The sequence below is a fragment of the Polypterus senegalus genome, chromosome 15 (assembly GCF_016835505.1).
Source record: "Polypterus senegalus isolate Bchr_013 chromosome 15, ASM1683550v1, whole genome shotgun sequence".
NCBI lineage: Eukaryota > Metazoa > Chordata > Cladistia > Polypteriformes > Polypteridae > Polypterus > Polypterus senegalus.
In genome coordinates this window covers 40,440,128-40,462,278 of record NC_053168.1, presented here as the reverse complement: position 1 = coordinate 40,462,278, position 22,151 = coordinate 40,440,128, and the positions used below count along the sequence as shown (strand labels likewise).

The following is a 22,151-nucleotide window of genomic DNA, read 5'->3' as shown; positions in this document are numbered from 1 at the left end:
CTCGCTTCAGGTCCTTCCACAACATTTCGATTGGATTAAGGTCAGGACTTTGACTTGGCCATTCCAAAACATTAACTTTATTCTTCTTTAACCATTCTTTGGTAGAACGACTTGTGTGCTTAGGTTCGTTGTCTTGCTGCATGACTCCCCTTCTCTTGAGATTCAGTTCATGGACAGATGTCCTGGCATTTTCCTTTGGAATTCTCTGATATAATTCAGAATTCATTGTTCCATCAATGAAGGCAAGCCGTCCTGGCCCAGATGCAGCAAAACAGGCCCAAACCATGATAATATCACCACCATGTTTCACAGATGGGATAAGGTTCTTATGCTGGAATGCTGTGGTTTCCTTTCTCCAAAAATAACGCTTTTCATTTAAACCAAAAAGTTCTATTTTGGTCTCATCCGTCCACAATACATTCTTCCAATAGCCTTCTGGTTTGTCCACGTGATCTTTAACAAACTGCAGACGAGCAGCAATGTATTTTTTGGAGAGCAGTGGCTTTCTCCTTGCAACCCTGCCATGCACACCAATGTTGTTCAGTGTTCTGATGGTGGAGTCATGAACGTGAACATTAGCCAATGTGTGAGAGGCCTTCAGTTACTTAGAAGTTACCCTGGGGTCCTTTGTGACCTCGCTGACTATTACACGCCTTGCTCTTGGAGTGATCTTTGTTGGTCGACCACTCCTGGGGAGGGTAACAATGGTCTTGAATTTCCTCCATTTGTACACAATCTTTTTGACTGTGGATTGGTGGAGTCCAAACTCTTTAGAGATGGTTTTGTAACCTTTTCCAGCCTGGTGAGCATCAACAACTCTTTTTGTGAGGTCCTCAGAAATCTCCTTTGTTCGTGCCATGATACACTTCAACAAACATGTGTTGTGAAGAGCAGACTTTGATAGATCCCTGTTCTTTAAATAACACAGGGTGCCCACTCACACCTGATTGGCATCCCATTGATTGAAAACAGCTGACTCTAATTTCACCTTCAAACTAACTGCTAATCCTAGAGGTTCACATACTTTTGCCACTCACAAATATGTAATATTCGATCATTTTCCACAATAAATAAATGACCAAGTATAATACTTTTTGTCTCATTTGTTTAACTGGTTTCTCTTTATCTACTTTTAGGACTTGAGTGAAAATCTGATGATGCTTTAGGTCATATTTATGCAGAAATATAGAAAATTCTAAAGGGTTCACAAACCTTCAAGCACAACTGTATGCCATTTGGTAAGGAAGATACAATAAACCATTTTAAAACCTAAAATATGAACGGGAGTTTGGGGTGTGTCTTTTAATTTGTGAGTTTTAAGAATAGTGCTTTTCCATGATTTTGACCCCTGAAATAATTTGTCACACATAATTGTGGTCTGTGAAACAGACCATTTTTTTTCTAAAGGACTGCAATTGTCAAAGTGTTTTCTGCTGCCAAATTGAAGTTAGTTCAGCCTTAAATGACTTACCCAGGCACTGCCAGGTGCTGCTGCTAAGTTTCTATAAACAGCAGGGTCAATATTGGCACATGTACAGAGTACAGTGAAATTCTGACTTAGATGTGCAAATGAAAATGCAACACAACACCATGACTCTTGTAAAAATAAAAAATTATAAACAAAACAACTGTTCAATAGTGGTGCAGGGAGCAATGAAGCTTCAGGTATAGACAGACCCGTCTAGGGCCGCCAACTCTCTTTTTCTGGAAATGAGGACATTTGGGTTGAAAAATTAGGAATTTTGAGGGCGCCTTTCCCTATGATGCCATAATACGCCTTTTTTTATATAAACTTTATTAATACTGAAAGAAATTACTTGCTTTTTCACAGGGTCAGCCATTGTATAGCGCCCCTGGAGAGAAATTGAAGGCTAAGGGCCTTGCTCAAGGGCCCAGCAGAGTAGGATCTCTTTTGGCATTGTCTTATGGTTTTTTAAAATGGTATAAACCTTTAGTAGCAGTTTATCACTATAATTATGATATGAAGGTCACAATCACAGCCACTGGGAATCTAATAACCCATTAAATATTTTGAATATGTCAAGCCTTACAGGTTGTAAACCTGTAAAAAGCTACACACATGGTAAATTCACTTCTAGTAAAATAAAAATAATTTTACTCTTTTCAATTTAGTTTATTTGCATTTATCTACATTCTTTTATTTTTTTCCACTGAAGCTATTTTTCCCAGTAAATCGGTGTTCTTGGATAAATATGAACAGATATCTTTACGTAACATGCTAGTGAAAATGAATCTTGTGAGCATTAGTCCCTCAATTGAATCTGTTCTTCCCTTTCGAAAGCAGGATATTTGTTGTTCAAGCAATCTGTGAACTTGCACTTTCTTTTTGGCATAATGGGTATTCCTGAATTTACGTGAATGAAACAATTATGAAAATATTATTAAATTACTTTAAGAAGTGACTTATTACATGATCAACTGATAACTAAAAAGATATTGCATTTATATGACAGAATAAATGTGTGATTTTTTTTTAATTAACTGAAACTTGACTGAATTTAACTGAAATAGTTGACTCATTCATTTACAATTATAAATCCATTTTAGGACAATAGGTGGTAATAACAATATTTTCCATTAAAATATTACAAAGCAGTGCTTACTCGCACTTAAATATAACGTACTGTACCTGGATGTATGAAATTCCTTGTTTAACCAAACTGCCTAAAGAAGAATTGAAAATAATATCTCACATAGAAAATATGAAATTGTAATTTAGATTTTTGAATAAATTCACTTAGTTATGGTGAAGTAGGATTGCAAATAATTAAGGAAAGGAACAACATTTATAATGAACTGTCGACTCGCCAGGAAGATAAAGCTGAATTCAAAAGATGAAGTGAAAAAGCCAAGTTGGACAAATATCAACTATTCTTGTCAATATCTGTGTTGTTTACTTCCGGAATGGAAATGAAGCTTCTGGGGAAAAAAGTGTGCCCACTACATCCGCAAATGCTGATTGATGTATGGCTTTCAATTTTTACCAATGTTAGGGATATGGGGATTTTCAAATTTTAAGAGCCAAAACTGCGGACATTTTAAAAATTTTATAAATTCCTCCCAGACAGTCCACAGCACATTAATAATGAGGACATGTCTGGGAAAATGAGGACGGTTGGCAGCCCTAGACCTGTCATCAATATGGTGAACATTGCTGAAACAAGGCAGTTACCGTGACATCACTATGGACCTAGCAAGATGTTCCCAGTTTGGCATAGGTTCCAGGGAAGAACCAACCACAGTGCCTCAGGATTCATATTAAGCTACAGTTCTTCCGATCCAATGCTTAGTTGTCCAGTGATTTTAGTTGACCAGGCCATGCTTCTTGCTTGCCTGGAGGTTTATCATCATGTGCTGTTTAGTCAATAACTGGCCTCCTCATCCTCCTGAACTGGAGCATAACTCCTTCTACCAAAATATGTACAGTGTCTACTGATTTGAGTGTTTCTATCAATCTCTTTTAAAAGCAATAGAGTATGACAGCACCATTCATTCATCTTGTAGAGGTAAATGAGATAGTATACCATCCCCAAGTGTCTTTCACCTCATGTAGTCCTTCGTTCTCTTACAGCTTGAAATCTAATTGAGGGGCTGCATTTCTGTTAAGATGTTTACATTTACACACCGTCCTCTGGATTTTACCTGGCTGCTATTGACAATGGCTCAATGACTTTCCTGGTTTATCCTAACACTTGTGCTGAAGGTACGTGCCTAACTTGTTCTTGCCTAAGCACCCACATACAGGTATTCTGTAGTCAGGACCTGTGAAGACTTTTACTGTCGGACCTGAGAATGTTTTAACAACAAGACCACTGGGACAATAATTCATTTGTCTAAAAGCATTACAATAGATGTGAAGCTTTTTGACTCCTGTGCTGTTGTCCAGTACCCTCACAGGACCAGAAGCAGGCATTTGCTGTCTTAATCAGGTTGGCTCCTGGACATGAAGATAGCCAACTGAATGTGGACTGTGTGGTTAGAGTGTTACATTGATCCAGCAGTCGTTGGATTCAATAGTGTAGTCTGTACTTTCCACACAAATACCTGAGTGAATACCTGTGGCTTAAAATTTTTCTCCATGTCACTCTATCATTTCTAGGATACCCTCAAGATAAGGAACATGCTGTTTCCCAATTTTTCTGTTACAGTGATCACTTTCTGATCTGGCAGGATTTACAGTATGTCTTGATCACCGTCCAATAAAATGTATTGCTTTCTTCATTCACTATATGGAAAATACTCCATTATATCAACTATTTGTCTTTCTCCTGCAGAAGAGATAACCTGGACTGATACTGAGTTTCTGAAATACACATCATCTGTTGCCATACTCTTTATCCCAGTCATAAATGCCCTGCTAGAAGTGGCTTTGGACTGCTGTCTTATCAGTTGTGTAATATTTTTTGCATCATCACTTTCCAGATATTGAAGTGACCCTTGTGATTCAGTTTCACTCCTTGGTAACCATAAATTAGCCCAGCGAATTTAGTTGTATGTCAGTGTGCCTGTCAGTTGAATTGTGCCCAGTGCTGCAGCTTTACGACCCACCCTGCTTTTTTTAGGTGATGGGACACTATTTAAATTATCCTGATTTCAACATAAACTTTTATTATTGGTTTAATTGGGCATGAATTGTGTCCAGGGTGGATTCTAGGACCCCAAAGTTCATCCACCAATAAATGTGTTAATAGGTAACATTTTTGCAAAACAAACATAGATTTTGTCCCACTAGCTATTTTGTATGTCGATGATGTGATTATTTCATTTTGATGCCAACAAAAAAGCCCTTATTAACTGGCATTCAAATGTGTGCACTTTTTCAAGCTGTAGCTTAACTCAGAACTCTCCTTAGTGCACCAGTATTAAGTTCCAATAATTATATGTCACCATTTGCATCCACCTTCAATATATTACTCCAGTTAAAGTGCTGTAGTCTCTGTTAGGAGCTTCTACTCCCCATTCGCCATTTTCTGCACAATAACTGTTTGGGAAAACACTCAGCCACCATTAAACTGGTGCTTCAATTGTAGTGGAAGGCTGGTTTCTGCAGAAGTGCAAAAAAAGCTACTTTAATATGAAATACCTCTAGAACCAGATTTTATCAAAGTGGTGGAGTGCCCCTCTACAACTGCACCAAAGAACCACGAGATGTGTACTTTGATGTGCCCCTGCTGTTGAAGTTTGCTGTTACTTGAATGGCTGTAGTCATTCAGTCGGTCTTTCTGCACATGCATTGAAAAACCATGTGGGAGCCAGGCATACAAGTTAGATTTATTTGGATTAATCTATTATCCATTTTCACCACTCAGTTTTGAGACTTTAGGCACCCATCATATTTGGGAATGCCGCATTCCTGTACATGTGCAGATTAAAGTTACTTATGAAAAGACATTTCCTGAGGAGAGCAGAAGGAACCACTCTCTGAGAAGGTCTTGAGAAAAGCAGGTTATAAATATGGAATGTAGAGTGTTGAAATATTATAGGAAAAGCTAGGTATTTTATTTAGCATGTGTTTTAATTCACCATACTCATAATATTCATTCAATTCACAAACAGCCTGAGAATCAATTTCAAACTAATCAATTGTTTTCTATAAATAAAAAATATTATTCTTGCAACTCTTAGTGGCTTTCTTAAGTTACAGACTTATATTAAATTTATTTGAAAAAAAAAAAAAAAAACATGCTGCGTCCATGTTGCACACGCCTTCAAATCTAAAGATACAGTGCATTATTTGACTACATTTCCCACATGACCGTTCGCCAATCCAGGAAGTAACGCGGCCAATTTGAGTAAAGCATTCTGGGACAAGTTTCTCTTCCTTTCCGGCTCGTACGCCATCATGTAAGGATCTGTTTGATTTGTATCACAATAATAATCGCTATAAAATCTTCGTAAAAATTGACCATCTATTGATTTATTACGTATATTCGGGACGATGAAATGCTAAAGATTTAAACAGACTCTTTATATTTAATTTTGTGTGTATTTGTATGAAAAAAATCGTTGCCGTAGTAGTAACGAGTGGTGGGCAAGTGGCTCACTGTAAAAATAAGATAGAAAGTCGAAGGTAGTACATTTCAGTAAATTTTCTTGAGTTGCAAGAGGATGGACATTGTCTTGTTGACTGAAATAATGATTTTAGCTTAGTATTGGTTCATTTTTAGTCTTCTGACTTGGTCGCCTTGTGTCGGCGTGTTTTACTTTAGGCCATGTTTGTTGCACTCTTGAAGAACGTCAGTCCTGAGAGGCAAGCACGAGCACTTTACCGATTTCATTCGTCGGCATACAAAGCGTCAATGCAGGCGCCAGTTTCCTTTGACTCGTCTACTCAAATCACGTAGTATCAGCATTCAATCCTAGCATATTTACTAATTTGTCTGTTCACATTATATATCGTAAAGCCTCATGTATGTCTATTAAAATTGTACGTTCCTTCACTTTCTTAATTTGAATAAGTTGTCATTGAGTTTGCTGTATGAGCTTGTAGTTTTTGCTTAACTTTTATGTGGTCAGTGATGGAGTCTCTCAGGAAATTGTTAAAATTTGGTTTGTCACACATTTTCTACAGATAACCAAGGATGGGAGCCTACAAGTACATGCAGGAGTTATGGAGGAAGAAGCAGTCGGACGTGATGCGATTTCTGCTTCGCGTTCGCTGTTGGCAGTACCGACAGCTGTCCGCACTCCACCGAGCTCCTAGGCCCACCAGACCCGACAAGGCCCGCAGGCTGGGGTACAAGGCAAAGCAAGGTGAGTATTTGTTATTTTAACATACAGGTTAGCTGTGCGTGTCATTTGTTCTTGGAATAACATTTACTTTTTTTAAGCTGTCGTGCTCAACCATTGCAGTTGTATTACTATGCAAACAGTTAAAATGTTGGATTTAAATCAAATGTCAAAGTAGTCGGATGTAAACTGAAGGCCACAACTAACAAATACCTATAATACGTGGTATCATTTTCACAAATACCCTCTTAAGTATAATCTGTCTTCAGTGTCTTTTTAAAATGTAATTTACATCTCTTGCCACAGTTCATCTTTTAAAATTGTCTTTGATCAGTTAGAATACATAAAGTGACTAGAAACAATCAATAGATGCCTGCATACTTAAAAAGGCATGATAAAGGCATTCCTCCTGTCAATTATGAATTGAGCCACATAATTCTTTAGGGTTGCCTGAAGGAGACAACACCAGTCCATTGTGTCAACCTTGCAGACAATCCAGCACCAGTTAAGAGCCATCATTTGACAGTACAGTGGTACCTTGAGATACAAGTTTAATTCATTCTGTGACCGAGCTCGTAAGTCAAAATTCTCATATTTCAACTCGGTTTTCCCCATTGAAATTAATTGTAATGAGATTAATTTGTCAGCCCCCAAAAAACCTTCCCAGTTTTTGGTTGAATGATTTCAACATGACAAATGTATTTATAATGAACAAATGTTGTATACAAATAATAAAACCTAATACATAAAAGAGAATCTAAAGAAATAAACAGATGTTGGTGGAACCGATTAGCGTATTGTAATGTTTTTTTCCTTTTACTTCACTTTTGCTTAACTTAATTTTCTTCTTCACTAGTTTTTTTTTTTTCTTTTTTGCCACGCTTTCGTCACTTTCATTTGCAGGGCGTTTCAATAGAAAAATGTCCAAGGAGCTTTGTTTTTTTTTTCTCTTCAGTGTGTTTCTGAAATGAGTTAGGCAGGTGTTATTACATAGCGCCGCTGCACGACCAGTTGCAAGTTTTTCAGGGTGTTTCTTTTCAATAAAGTCCAAAACTTTTTCCTACATTGCCAACACTTCCTTTATCTCATTTGAAGAGATAACCTGCTCCGCCTCTGGCTCCTCTGCGATAGCGGTCTACAGCAGAACCTCTGTATGTTGCTGCATCTGTAGTTCCGTCAACTCCTCCATCGTCAGTTCCTCGGAATGTGCGGCGACAAGCTCTTCGATGGCTCGTATTTCGAATTTTGGCTCGTAACTCGAGGCAAAAAATCAACCTAGTGACGGCTCAAATCTCAAAAATATTGTATCTCAAAACCTCATCTCAAGGTACCACTGTATATGAAAATCTTTAATGCATGCAGAAAGTCAGTAGTAACCAGGGAATATGCACCACCTGTAGAAAATCATACTCCTGTGAAATATAGTAACTTTTTGCTTTGCTTCCTAACATCAAATTCCATTAATCATTTTCCTGCTTTATTTATACGTTTTTGACTTAGAACATTCAAGTAATGTAAAAAGCAGTTCTGAAAGTCAGTAAAAAAAAATAGAATTAAAGGGTTGATAAAGTGATCTAATAATTTGTAGAGTAACCTTTTGCTTTAATGGTCGTCAGTCTTTTCGTACAAGTGTCTTCCAGCTTTGTGCACCTAGAGTGGGGAATGTTTGTCCATTTTTCCTTGCAGAAATGTTTTAAATCACATTTGAAGGTTGAGAGGAAATAAACAGCCCTATACATGTTTATCCACAATTTTTTTTTACAGTTTAAGTCAGGGCTGACTTAAGAATCAAGAATATGTTCTTTTTTTGTTTTTTTTGGGGTTTTGTTTTGGCAGTTTAGGATAATTGTTTTGATGAAATTTGAATCACCTGTCCTACCTCTGCTTCTTTCCATACAGTCCAAGTTTATGTAAAGCTTGTGAGAATGTGATCTATGCACAGACTGACCAGTTTCAGCATGAACACATGCAAGTCCTTCAAAGTTGCCATTCGCCTCTTGGCAGTTTCCCCAAACAATATCTTCCTCTCTCGGTCATGTACTTTGGAGGAATGGCCCGATGTAGGCAAGGTGTTGGTGCTTAGTGTCTCATGCTTTCCACTTCTTAATTTTCTGAATGATACTCGGACGGATACTTAAAGCTATAGAAATCTTTTTTTATCCTCCACAAAGTTTTGCCTTTTCACAAGTTTATCATGGAGCTTTGTATTGCCATGCACTATTTGCAGTGGAATCCACTAGGAACAGCCAGATTTATTCTGAAGTAATCAGGAGGTTAGGAGCATACACTGATATTGTATTGCTGCACCCGCCATACAACGAACCATATGGATTGGGACCCAGGTGCAGCAGGTGACTCCTCAGCACCAAACTGGAATGGTGTGACGTTTTTTTATGGTGGCTGGAGTGCTGATCCTGTAAGTTGGAGGACCTGCTTGCAGAGCTGGATGCAGATTAACATTATATCCAGGACAAAGCAATTGCAGGTTAAGGGCCTTACTCAAGGGCCCAATGGATTAGTCACTTCTACAGGATTTGATCCGACAACCTTCTGATTGTGGGTGCAGATCCCTAGCTTGCTGAATTAGTCAGAACTACTGCAGTTGGTGTGAGGTGTTGGCTAATCAGCCTGATCTGAAGGTGATTCGTTGTACCTGAATAATTTGATAATGCTTACTTTAAGGGGCTAATTTGTCCAAACATGGTATTTCACTAAAATTCTAACGATTGTTCAATTTTAAAATATTTTGACTTGGATGTTGAGGGCTATAATGTGTAAACATTATATGTAGTTATATTTAATGTATTGCCATTGTTTAATGTCACAAAATGCAAGGATTCTGAAGGGGTATGGTGATTTTACTATATGCACTGTGCCAACTGAATTCTTTACACATTCAGCTTGGCGTTTGCTTAAGATGCATTCATTTTGTGCCATAGCAAAATTAGCTTCACAGTTTATAATATGCAAAATTGAAAATTGAATTTTCTTTCATGTTTTTGTTGAGTTATGATTACAAGGAAATAAATGCAGGATCCTGCAGGGAGCTGCCAGACCATCACAATACAAAATGCTCCCACACCCCAGAGTATGTGTATCTTTGAATGTAGGAGGTAGACCCAGGAGTACTAGGGAATGGGATCCTAAACAGACTGTGGAAACTCCACACACAGAGTGACATTGTCTAGTGTAAGAAACAAAGGATAAACTGGAAGTGCCAATTCCATAGCTTCATAGTAGCATGTTTTCTTTCAAATTAGATTTTGTAGTTTTAGACCAGTGCTTGCTGTTAATTAAAATGATTGAGTTTGACAGCTTGATCCAACTCTCAATTTAAATACTCATCCAATTCTGAAGGGAGCTTGCTTACCCCCACATCTTTTAGTGCACAGAAGTTTATTTTATTTCCTTAACGTACCACCATTTGAGAAGCAGGTTTATATTCCTTTTCACAACTGTATTATAAATATATTATAATAAAGTATTAATATAAAGTTGAACATTGAGTTGAATAAAGTATTAATATAAAGTTGAACATTGAGTTGATCTTAAATTGATAGCGGAACAAAAGCCTGCTGAATGCATTAGTCAGTGACTTGCTTCGTTAACAACAGTTTTCATTCCAACCACTTCATTAATCAGAAGCAAACATCCACAATTATCAGACCCTAGGTACAAGGTAATCTGTAACTTGTATCATGCATCACAGTTACTGTGTTAGAAGCTTGTTTTATAGATGGTTAGGTTCGTTTATATCAGTGTTTAGCATTTTACCTGAAGAAATGCAACCAGTCACATGGAACATGTACTGTTAAAAGGTGGTTCTGTTGCTCAGAACTTTGACTAAAATACACTATCGGCAAAAGTATGTGGACATCCATCCAAAATTGAGTTCAGGTGTTTCTTCCGTGCCCATTGTTAAAGTGGTGCACTAAATCAAGCATATAGCCACACAAGTTTCTTTGACAAGTATTTGTAATAGAATGGATCATGCTGAGGAGCTCAGTGACATAACTTAGTACTAACCATAGGATGCCACCCCTGCCTGAAGTAGCAGGGCAAAAATTTCACTACTGACATCTGTCCCAGTCAAAGTTGTATTACTGTGAAGTGGAAGCGTCCACATGGAACAGCAGCCTAACCACAAAGTGGTAAGCTATGCAAAAACTGAGTGGGGTTTCTGACTGCTGAATTTTATAGTATGTAAGAATTGCCTATTATCTCTGGTTATCATTCACAACAGACTTCCAGACTGCCTATTGAAGCAACATCTGCACACGAACTGTGCATCAGGAGCTTCATGTGATGGTTTCTATGGCCAAGCCACTTCCCACAAGCCTAAGATAACTATGTCCAAGAGCAAAGTGTCAGTTGGAGTGGTGTAAAGCTGCTGTTATTCGACTCTGGAGCAGTGGAAACATGTTTTCTGGACTGATGAATCATGGTTCACTATCTGGCACCGTAATGGACAAATCTGTGTTTGGTGGCTAGTAGAATGCCGCTTCATAGTGCCTGCTATAAAGTTTGGTGAAAGGATTGTGTTCAGGGACTGTTTTTCTGAGTTTGTGCTTGTCTCCCTGGCACAGATGAAACATACAATTTAATTCCACAGCATTAAAAGACAGTTGTGCACTTCCATTTCTTTGGCAGCTGTTTGACTTGTGCCCCTGTACATAAAGCCAGGTCCATGAAAACAGTTTCATGAGTATGGTGTGATGGAACTTGAGAGACCTGCACAGAGCCCTAACCTCAACCCAACTGAATACATTTGGGATAAATTGGAATGCCAGTTATGAGCCAGAGTATCCAGTAGTATTACCTGACATCACAAATGCCCCCATGTATTCTGAAATCTTGAGGATGTCTTTTCCAGGAGAGTGGAGGCTGTTGTAGCTGCAAAAGTGGGTGGGGAGATCCATATTAATTGCCGTACTTTGGAATGCAGTATCCAACAACCTCATATATAAATACTGTAGTTAGGTATCGGCATATATATGGATATATGGTGTACATTTTAGTTTTTGATTCCTACCGAGACTTAAAAGAATGATTGAGGGTTTGGCTTTTTAATTGGTGACTGTCAGTAATGCCTGAAATATGAGGCTTTTGTTGTAATTTATATACATATAGTCACATCTGTTTCACTTTACCACTTTTTAAATTTAAAGAATATATGAAAATCTCTAAATGAAGTGAGATCCTTTGCTGATTCTGACATCTTTTGTTTTTCGGAATGTTTGGGTGGACCATTATTAATTGGTTTAACCCTGTGATTCTGTGCTAACAGTGTCTGCTAACAAATAGGTAGATCATTATAATAGCTTATGGTAGGCTGGCTAAAGTTTTTCTTATCAGACCTGTGTGTTTAGCTTGATGACATGACATCTGAACAGGAAAATCCATGTGACCTCCCTTTCTGATTTCAACAGCTTTATGTGCTGGGCAGTAGAACAAGGAAGAGCGTTCTGTCACCTTGCTTACTGTAGGTGATGAAAGGTGCTGCATTATTGAAAAAAGTGTTAGCAAACATACCAAAATAAATTGCACATTGTTATTCAGCAGAATCTTATACATTTGCATTTTATCTTGTACATTCTCATAACTGATGTCATTTTTCAGGCAAGAGTTTTAAGCACGCACAAGTAAATTTAAATATGATGTGAATCAAAATGTTATTCTCTGCAAAAGTAAAGTTCTTCAACCCTTTATTTCTCAGGAAAGCTAAGTGCAATGGCAGTGATTCCATTGAAAGTCTCGGTCCAAAAGAAAACAATGTAAAAGTAGAGACTTGATTCCCATTGCTTTGTAGTTCCAAGTAAAACCTTGGATTTTTAGTACTGTGCAAAAGGTTTAGGCAGGTGTAGGAAAAAATGCTGTAAACTAAGAGGATGTGCTCAGGGGATGTGTCAAATGAACACTGGGAACGCATAGCAGCCGCGATGCATGCACATACCTGTATATGTTCTGAGTGTGAAGTATAAATAAGCCTTAACAATGCTTACATAAATGGAAGTGTTTAGTTATTTATTTATTTTTTTTAATCAATTAACAATGCAAAGTGAATGAGCAGAAGAGAAATCTAAGTCAAATCAATATTTGGTGTGATGGTCCTTTGCCTTCAAAACAGATCTTCTTTGGATGTAGTCTGCCTCAAATGCTGCTTTCATGTCATGTAGTCCCACTTGATGAGATCAGGGCTCTCTGCGAGCCATACCATTACTTCCAAGACTTCTTGTTGTTCTTTACACTGAATATAGTTCTTAAAGACAATGGCTATATGTTTGGGATCAATGTATTGTTGAAGAATAAATTTGGGGCCAATCAGATACCAGGTAGTATTGGATGATGGATAAGTATCTGCTTGTATTTCTTAGCATCGAGGGCACCATTAATCCTGACCACATTCCCAGCTCCATTTGCAGAAGTGCAGCCACAAACTTGCAAGGAACCTCCACCATGTTTCACTGTCTCCTGGAGACATTCATTATTGTACCACTCTCCAGCCCTTTAAGCAAACTGCTGCCTTCTACAGCCAAATATTTTAAATTTAGACTTGTCAGTCCAGAGCACCTGCTGCCATTTTTCTGCACTGCTCAGGGGTGGAAATCAAATTTGTTTCTTCTTGTCCACGGACAAGTAAACTTAGAAAATCCACTTGTCCGCCAGTTAAATTCACTTGCCCATAAACAAATACCAAAAGTGAAAAATAGTTTATTTTTTCTGATCTCTTTTATTGATACCAAAACTGCCTTCCATTTTAAAACGGAAAAAAGTTCTTTCAGGGAGTAGTATTTTGTCACCTTGCTCTAGAACATTATATAAAACATTCCCATATTTTAACTGGCTAATAAACAATGCCTTCATTATAGCTACACTAGTTTTTTCATATATTACAGTTACATAACAGAACACTGTAATCGCGTCTAAGTGAAGATTTTTATTGATATTTCATAACATTTGGAAACCGTTAGAATGTTTTCTTTATTTTTTAAAAAAACTGACAGCGCGAAACCAACTTGTTTTATATGAAAAATTCTCTAATCAAAAACGATCTATAGACAGCTCATCAAAATTGATGTCACGCAATAAATTTCTTAACTCATCAATATATCACAACCTACGCGAAATCGCAAATCTCAGAAAAGATCAAATGCCTAACAAGCTTTATGTGGCAAAAACAATTGCATTGTAGGTGAAATGACCGCATTTTTATGTAGAAAAAATAAATTTTATTAATAGTATATAAAAGTTATCGATTATAATGAAAAATCATTAAATTACATCGTAATGTCGGCATGAAAAAAAAGACCACATCTCCAAGTGTGTAAATAGTAGGGTAAAATACTTATGTAAGATCACAAGAATGCTTCCCCTTTGAAAAATCAGCCATCATTTTGTAAACAATATTGAATACCAATTTGAGACATGAAGAACATGCCTAAGTAAACTGTTTCCGCACGAAGTACGTACCCAAATGTTTAAAATTTGAAAGTAGTGGTAAAAATGTGCCCTTGTCCACGGACAACTGGAACCAGAAAACACGCTTGTCCGACGGTCAATTTACCCGTGTCGGACAAGTCTGGCGTTGGATTTCCAGAACACCCGCCATAAGATGAAAATACGCGAAGTGGAAACCACATGTTTGTATAGTTATTTTTATATATTTTAAGCCCTTATAAACTCTCCCAAACTGTTAACATTATTAGAGCAATCTAGACATGAAATAACACCCTTTAGTCAAAAGTTTAAACTGTGCTCCATGACAAGACAGAGATGACAGTTCTTTCTCACAATCAAAAGAATGCAAACATATCTTCCTCTTCATAGAATGCTTGCCAGGAGCAGAGAATGTCAGAGAAAAGCAAACAATCAAAAAATCAATACGTGCTTTTAAGTATGCTGAAGCACCGCTATAAAGCTGCATTTTGTAGAGGAGCATCCGTATCCCCTAGGCAAACAGCCCCTCTGCTCACACCCACTCCGTCAGGCAGAGAGAGTAAGGGAGACAGAGAAAAGCAAACAATCAAGCACCGCGCGGGAAGCACATCGTATATCATTGAAGAGTTTTATTTAATATGTAATACGTGCTCTGATTGGGTAGCTTCTCAGCCATCTGCCAATAGCGTCCCTTGTATGAAATCAACTGGGCAAACCAACTGAGGAAACATGTACTTTAAATTAAAAGATCCATTGTCCGCAGAAATCCGCAGACCAGCGAAAAATCTGTGATATATAATTAGATATGCTTACATTTAAAATCTGCGATGGAGTGAAGCCGTGAAAATTGAAGCGCGATATAGCGAGGGAGCACTGTAATTGGTGAATCTTACGCCTGACTATAATCCTTCAAAATCCCTGACTTTGTGCAAGTGTACCTATAAAAATTTATGCTGGTTTGAAGGCAAAGGGTAGTCACACACCTTTTAGATTTTCTGTATTTATATTAGTGTAACTTGTACATCACCCACAATTTTTAATGTTTTGTGATATCTCTGCTTGCTTTCACAGGTTATGTCATCTACCGTATTCGTGTTCGCCGTGGTGGCCGCAAGCGTCCTGTACCCAAGGGTGCTACTTATGGCAAGCCTGTGCATCATGGTGTAAATCAGATCAAGTTTGCCCGCAGTTTGCAGTCTGTGGCAGAGGCAAGTGTTATTTGGACTTTATTTCATTGCAAACCAATTCTACACTCTCTTGCGTTTTATGTTCCTGTTGTTTATAAATCCTGTAGGAGGGTGATAAAGTTGCATGTTGGTCAGACAAGTAATAATTCTATCATTCAGCTCTACTTTACTAATACGATCCTTAGCTTGAAATGTCTATGCAGAAAATCAACATTTTGACTGTAGAATTACAAGTGTATATGGGTGTCATTTATAATTAAACCTAGTCATGCGTTTACATGAAGCATGATCTTGTTTACAGTTCAAATACAAATATCAGCCTTTTTGGTTCATTTTTTTCCAGTGTGTGTCATTCATCTGGTATAGGCTCCTTTTAAAATGAAGATGCTGATATTTACATTTTGAAGTTTTAACTAGTTGTATTAATTGTATTTTGACAGATCAAAAAATCTAAACATTAAGTGTTGCTTGTCTCCCACAGTTCTGCTTGGTCCTGGTTAAATGTCCTCATTAATATGTTTGGCTATTGCCCTATCACCACACCTGGATACCTTTTTTATTATATAATTTTGCATAAAACACAAGTTATATCTGAATACTGGAAACAGGTTTCAAAGACAGTGAAATTGGACACAGGCTCCAGTGACCAGCACAACATACATTTTCAAAGTCACTATTTGCAAAAATATTTTGATATAAATACTTACTGGAATTCTGAAGGTTTTAACAAAGTATTTTTAAATGAAATATAAATAAATCTGTGCATAATGGATTGGGAGGTTGGTTTTCTGTTACTTCTACAATTAAAAGATGTGTAAAGCAGCTGGATTGGTAAGGGGGAGAAATGTTTCATTTTATATTAAAGTAATACTGCTTTGTGTTTAATGAGTTGTACAGTAACTGGTTCAAATATGACACATTTAGCACCCCTGAATATGAAGTTAGTTTGGGCAAAATGTATTAGTTCTTAAGTTTAACCATTTAAGATAATGGGAAGTGATCTAGTTCAGGCTCCTGATAGTAACATTAACAAAACTTATCTAAGAATTTCTTGAGACAAACTTTGGCAAAGAGAATGGTTTCAAGGCAACAATTCTAGAATGCAAAGTGGATCACATAGCTGAAAATTTAGTTTTGCTTCTCCACAGCTTCATAATCCTGGGTTCAACTCCTGTCTGCCACATGTTTGTGGTTTTGGTCAACACACTAGTTTTCTTCCAGCATTCTAAAGATGTGTGTATTTTGTTGTTTGGAGAGATTCTTTGCCCTGTATGAGTGTGGCAGTCTTGTAATGTACTGGTGGTATAAACGTTGGTTCCTTCCTTTGTGTACATAATGACTATAATGGGCACCAGCTCTCCCCAACTCTGCACTGAATAAAAATGGCTTATTAAACTAATGGATAAATAAATACCTCTACACGATGCACATTTGAGGCCTGAAAAGCATCCCAATTAAAATGAGTACTCCATCTGGTGAAACACATCCCCTTTGCAACTCTAGGCAACTTGCAAAACATTAAGATATTATTTCAAAGTGACAAAACCTAAACTGTTTCCACTCCCTTTTTGCAAGTATAAAGTTCTAGGACTTGGTGATATAATCAAAAATCCTTTAATTACAGTTCAATTAAAAATTCTGCCAGATTCAGTTAATATCTGCATAATGCATTTATGTATAGTGTTTCAGGCTGAAATGTGTCTATTACATAAAAAAAAAAAAAACTTGAGACGTGATCGTCTCAGAAAGACGAAAGACACTTTCACGTCCCACAAGACTAGACTTGGGGCCAAGAAATTTAACCACGCCCGGGGGCCGGAAAAAGACAAAGGAAATAGATGTAGAGTAGATGACAAAGAAGAAGGTTGTAAAGAATTCAAAAACATTGGCGTGATGCAGAGCAGGTTAGAGATAATGGAAATAGGAAAATTCGAAAGTCTCAAAAAAGTGATAGTAAAGATCACATTAATGCAAACAAACGCAAAATATTACATGGTGAAATAACAGAACAGCGAAAAAAGATCGAATAGTGTTTTGAGGATGTCTGGGGGAGAAGAGAGACAAGGCAATGAGACAAAGGAGAGCTACTGTACAGGCTTTTAAACGTTCAAAGCACCGCACAAGATGCAGATCACATGGCATAGCAGCAACAGCAATCCAGCAGCTGAGCGAGCAGAGGAGGTGAACAAAAAAAATTTGTTTCCCATTGTATCACCATTTAAGAAGGGTTTCGGAGGAGCAACCGCGTCTCCTTAGGGTGCGTTCAGCCTCACAACAGTGCGTAGTGTAGCTGTGGGCAACTGAAGCCCCCTAGTATTTTAATCGATAAATGTAATAATGATTGATGGGTGCACTATGTCCATACACAATGACATTACCTTTAGGACTGTCGCAATCATCTTTCCCCATCATGCAGAGATTTGTTAGTTGTGCAATGTTTCAATAAGCTTGCAGTTTTTCCATTAATTTTAGCATAACAGCAAAACTGATTTCTCCAAATACATACTGCAAGAGTTTATTTTGGTATAATGTTCTCATGTCTAATACGCTTATAGATGTGCCTACAAATATTTTACATTCAATTCGCTAAGATGGTTGAAAAGCCTTTCATTTAAAACCACTACAAGGTGTCCTCTGTGAATATATAAAAAAGGAAATTCTCTTGATGTTTAAAAAATGTACTTATGCCACTGTATATCTTCATGCTGATAATTGAGTTAAATATTATACTTTTATTTTTGTTTATTTAGGGGCGTGCTGGTCGTCATTGTGGAGCCCTGAGGGTACTGAACTCCTACTGGGTGGGTGAAGATTCTACATACAAGTTTTTCGAAGTGATTCTCGTTGACCCATTCCACAAGGCAATCAGACGCAATCCCGATACCCAATGGATTACAAAACCTGTTCACAAGCACAGAGAGATGCGTGGTCTTACCTCTGCAGGCCGGAAGAGCCGTGGTCTTGGCAAGGGTCACAGGTTCCACCTTACAATTGGTGGATCCCGCCGTGCAGCCTGGAGAAGACGCAATACCTTACAGCTGCATCGCTATCGTTAAGTGTATTCTTGTATATTTCACTTTCCAATAAAACATTTGTTTGCGATGGTTGCACTTTGTCTTAATGCTAATATGGGTTGGATGTTCACATTAACTATTTTATAGTAGTGATGACATTTTGATTCACTTTGAAGATTGGATTAATTCCAGCTACCCGTTTTAAGTGAATGGATCAATTTGATTAATTCATTTTGAGTCAGGCATATATGGGGAGTTTATAATAATTACATATTAAATGTCATCTGCCAGTGACCTGTTTTCATGCACAAAGCATAACACATTTAAGATATATAATTAAAATAAGACATTTTGTTACAGAATCAGAAATTAATGAGTGTGTGCAACTCGTAATAAGTTTGCAAATCAAAGTAGTGAGAATCATTAGACTGAGTCTCTGGTAGTGACTTGTTCATGAATCAAGTAAGTCAAGACTTAGGATTCCGGTGGTTTTTGTATTGCACTTTAAACATTTCCAGTGTCTGTGAAACTAAAGATGTTGATGATATCACGCAGGACGTGTGCGCACTTTAGCACTCCCGTTGAGCTCAATTGAATCATTTTGTTTGTACTCACAAATCACTTCACGTGATTCATTGAAAAAATTTGTTCAGAAAGAAATTGTGAATCACCCATCACTATTTTATATTCTTCCAGGGAGAACTTTTTTTAAATGTCACACCATATTTTAAACTTTGTTCAGTTTTTTTTTTTTTTTTAAGTTTCTCTCCCCTTTCTAGTCTGAAATGTTTTATTTAAATGTTAAGTACTTTGCACATTTTAAGCAATTTTACAAATCACTAGTTTCTTCTCAGGGTAAAGTTTAAAATAGTGTAAATGTGACTTTTCAATTGTTTAAGTAGGTAACATCCAGTACCAGTAAAGAGAAGTAGTTTGAGGAGAGATGTGTGGCTGCAGTAGTAGCCATTTGAAATAACAGGATGAGAGAAGTCGGTCATCAGCATGGATTCTGCTCTCAGGCTTATGAGCACTTGCTATGCTCTGGAATCTCCCTGGTCTCACTGTCCTTCACCTCAACCAGCTTCCTTGTATGACTCTGGGATTACTTGTTAAATGGTTTATTATAAAGCAAAATGTTAACATTGAATATGTATTTAGGAATGGCAAAGTGTTCCATTTTTATCAGCAGATAGATACTTTTTGTTAATATATGCAGTCTTGTGATGGCCATTATTTAATAGTTATTTCAATACATTTTTAGTTGAAAGTTAAAATTGTTTTCAAATGAATATGTATTCTTATAAATAGAACTACGAGTGAAACACAAGGCTTAAATTCTTGTGGACCATGAGAGCTTAAAACTGAAAAATCTGGATAGTTTGGGCGAAGGTACAAGTGTAATGAAACTGCTGGCCCCTGTGTACCAAGTGCTTTTGTCTGTGCAATTATAAACTAGCAAAATATATAAAGAACAGCATTTTGCTTGTATTGCAATCAAGTCTGTTGCTTGTGATCTAGGATCTTTGTAGCTGCACAAAGTGTCATTTACCGTCTACACTGGCATGTGGCACTTGAAGGATCTTGGGAGATGCAGAGGAGCAGGATTCTTGCTTGCCTGAATAATGTAGAATGTTGGTAGGTGATGGGATATTTGTTCAGAGAGGGGTGGCTTCAATTCAGACAATACCCTTGAATTTATCATTTTTTATTGCCCTTATGGTATTACACTTCACCTCTAGTATAAGTCCACTAGAAGAGTTCTGTTTTCTCATTTTAAGTGGTTGCACAAGTAGCATGCTAGGTTTCTAAAAAGAATTCACATAATGACTTGAACGTCTTGAATTGTAATGAAAGTCCTCCATCCCAGGAGACTTGAGCCACTTCAAAGGTAGATGGTGTAAGCAGTCGTGGCCACCAGCATAAATGAGCAATACTAGTGTTGCCATCGGGACAGCTGTGTGGATTTCACAGTAGTACAACTCCAACTTGGAAGAAAATGAAACACTTTGGAAAATGCAAATAACCGTGCAGTGATTTTAAAATTCACTTGACTTGTAATCCATCACAAACTGTATGAAGACAAGATAATGTTTAGTCTGTTCAATTTTTCATAAACTGACATCCATTCTTGCCGTTGAGGACCTGCAGAACATTCCAAAATAGTTTTGAATAGGACAGTTTTAGGGTCAGTGGTGAGTTTAAAAAAAAAAAAAAAAATGTAATTCGAATCAGATGGTGTTCAACAACTGGTTGTAATCATGCCTTGGTGTAAAAGCTGCAAAGGCCTGGTCCTTCAGGAGCAAAGATTAGCTGAGGATTGTCAATTTTCCCACAAATGCATGAGAAAATCATTCAAAAGTTTGAAAACAATGTTTCTCAGTGAGAGATTGGATGAGATTTGGGTGTTGTCCCTTCAACAGTGCATAAAATAAAGGAATCTGGGAAAATGTATCTGTGTAATGACAAGGGAGCAAACAAAAAGTGAGTGGCTGTGATTTTCGATCCCTCAGATGGCACTACATCAGAAACTCATTCACCAATAAATGATGTAAACCCAGGAGTGCTTTGAACAAACAGTTCTGTCCACAAATATAAATGTTAAGTGTCCAGAAGTGCTGTCGAGTTCTCTGGGCTGGGAGGCACACATTGAAAATATATAGTGGTTGGACAAATATCTCAGGTCTTTTTTGGAAGACATGCACATCGAAAGAAGAAAAGGACCATCCAGACCAATTGTATTGTTAAAGGTGGACCTTCAAGGGCTTAAGTCTCTGATCTTGGGCATCCAAACCTTGATCTTCAATGGCCAAGTGCCCCTCCCACTCTCCATTCTGAAGTAAATGTATGACTCATCGGGACCCCTAACTGGTGCAAAACCCCCTCTTTGATCTAACTTAGGGGTGAACTAGCAGCATAATCAGAGAGGAGACTGAGCCCCTGATAACTATTCAAGCTAATGATACGCTTGATCCAGACTGTAACTAGCCTGAGTCCATGATGGTATGTGGTTGTGTCAGTGCCCTGCCAAAGGGTAACATCAATGCTAAAAAGTACATACAGATATTGGTGCAAACCTGGACACCAATGCATATTTCAGGGAGATGATGAAAAACCCCATTCTTTGCCCTTCACTGAGATATGAGTGCGCAGGAATAGGGGGCAGGTGCTCGGCTGGCCTGTCTGCAGTCCCGGCTTGTCCCCAATTTAGAATGTGTAATGCTTCTTGAAACACAAAAAGCAAAAACAAAGACCCCATATTGTTGCACATGTTAAGATTTGTTTGCAAGAAGAATGGGACAATAGAACAGAAATTGGTTTTATTATGTGTTGTGAGAAAGGCAACATTACAAAGTGGAAATTTTTTCATGCTATGCCAACTTTTTCCAAGTTCAAGTTGTATACGTATTACAGAACTGGAATTGTACTTCTGATAATTTGAGATCAACCATCCGTGCAGAAGTATTTTTTTTTTTTTTGGTTTAGCAGTCAATTAGCATGAGACTGCCATAGTAAAGATACAAACCGGAACACAATCTAGATTGTCTGAAGAGCCTCAGGCTTATAATTACAGACTACTGTGTCAGCACAAGGCTGCTGGCTTTAACTAATCAGAAGTTTATAGAGGGGCAGGCCTACTGCATTTAATAACCAAAAGCTTCATTAATACATAAAATACCGTAACAAGCTCAGACTCCAGACCTTCGAGGGCCACGCTTCTCAGGTACCAGTGGACAGTCTGTTTGGGTGAAGCCAGGCATAAAGC

The 22,151-nt window shown here is 37.7% G+C and overlaps 1 protein-coding gene across 1 annotated transcript; it reads left to right on the top strand.

The window, feature by feature from the left end:
- The first annotated feature begins 6,561 nt into the window (after positions 1–6,561).
- On the top strand, positions 6,562–18,481 carry rpl15 (ribosomal protein L15). The gene is made up of 3 exons (XM_039736540.1): positions 6,562–6,774; positions 15,259–15,395; positions 18,125–18,481. The coding sequence occupies exons 1-3, from the start codon at positions 6,603–6,605 to the stop codon at positions 18,428–18,430; spliced, it is 615 nt and encodes a 204-aa protein (XP_039592474.1). The 5' UTR covers positions 6,562–6,602; the 3' UTR covers positions 18,431–18,481.
- The last annotated feature ends 3,670 nt before the right edge of the window (positions 18,482–22,151 follow it).

What these genes read in the sequence shown, in the direction of transcription:
- rpl15 (XM_039736540.1), top strand. Translation starts at nt 6,603, where the DNA reads ATGGGAGCCTACAAGTACATGCAGGAGTTATGGAGGAAGAAGCAGTCG. An exon ending in GGGGTACAAGGCAAAGCAAG is followed by an intron (nt 6,775 to 15,258) that starts GTGAGTATTTGT and finishes TTGCTTTCACAG; the next exon opens with GTTATGTCATCTACCGTATT. An exon ending in GTTTGCAGTCTGTGGCAGAG is followed by an intron (nt 15,396 to 18,124) that starts GCAAGTGTTATT and finishes TTGTTTATTTAG; the next exon opens with GGGCGTGCTGGTCGTCATTG.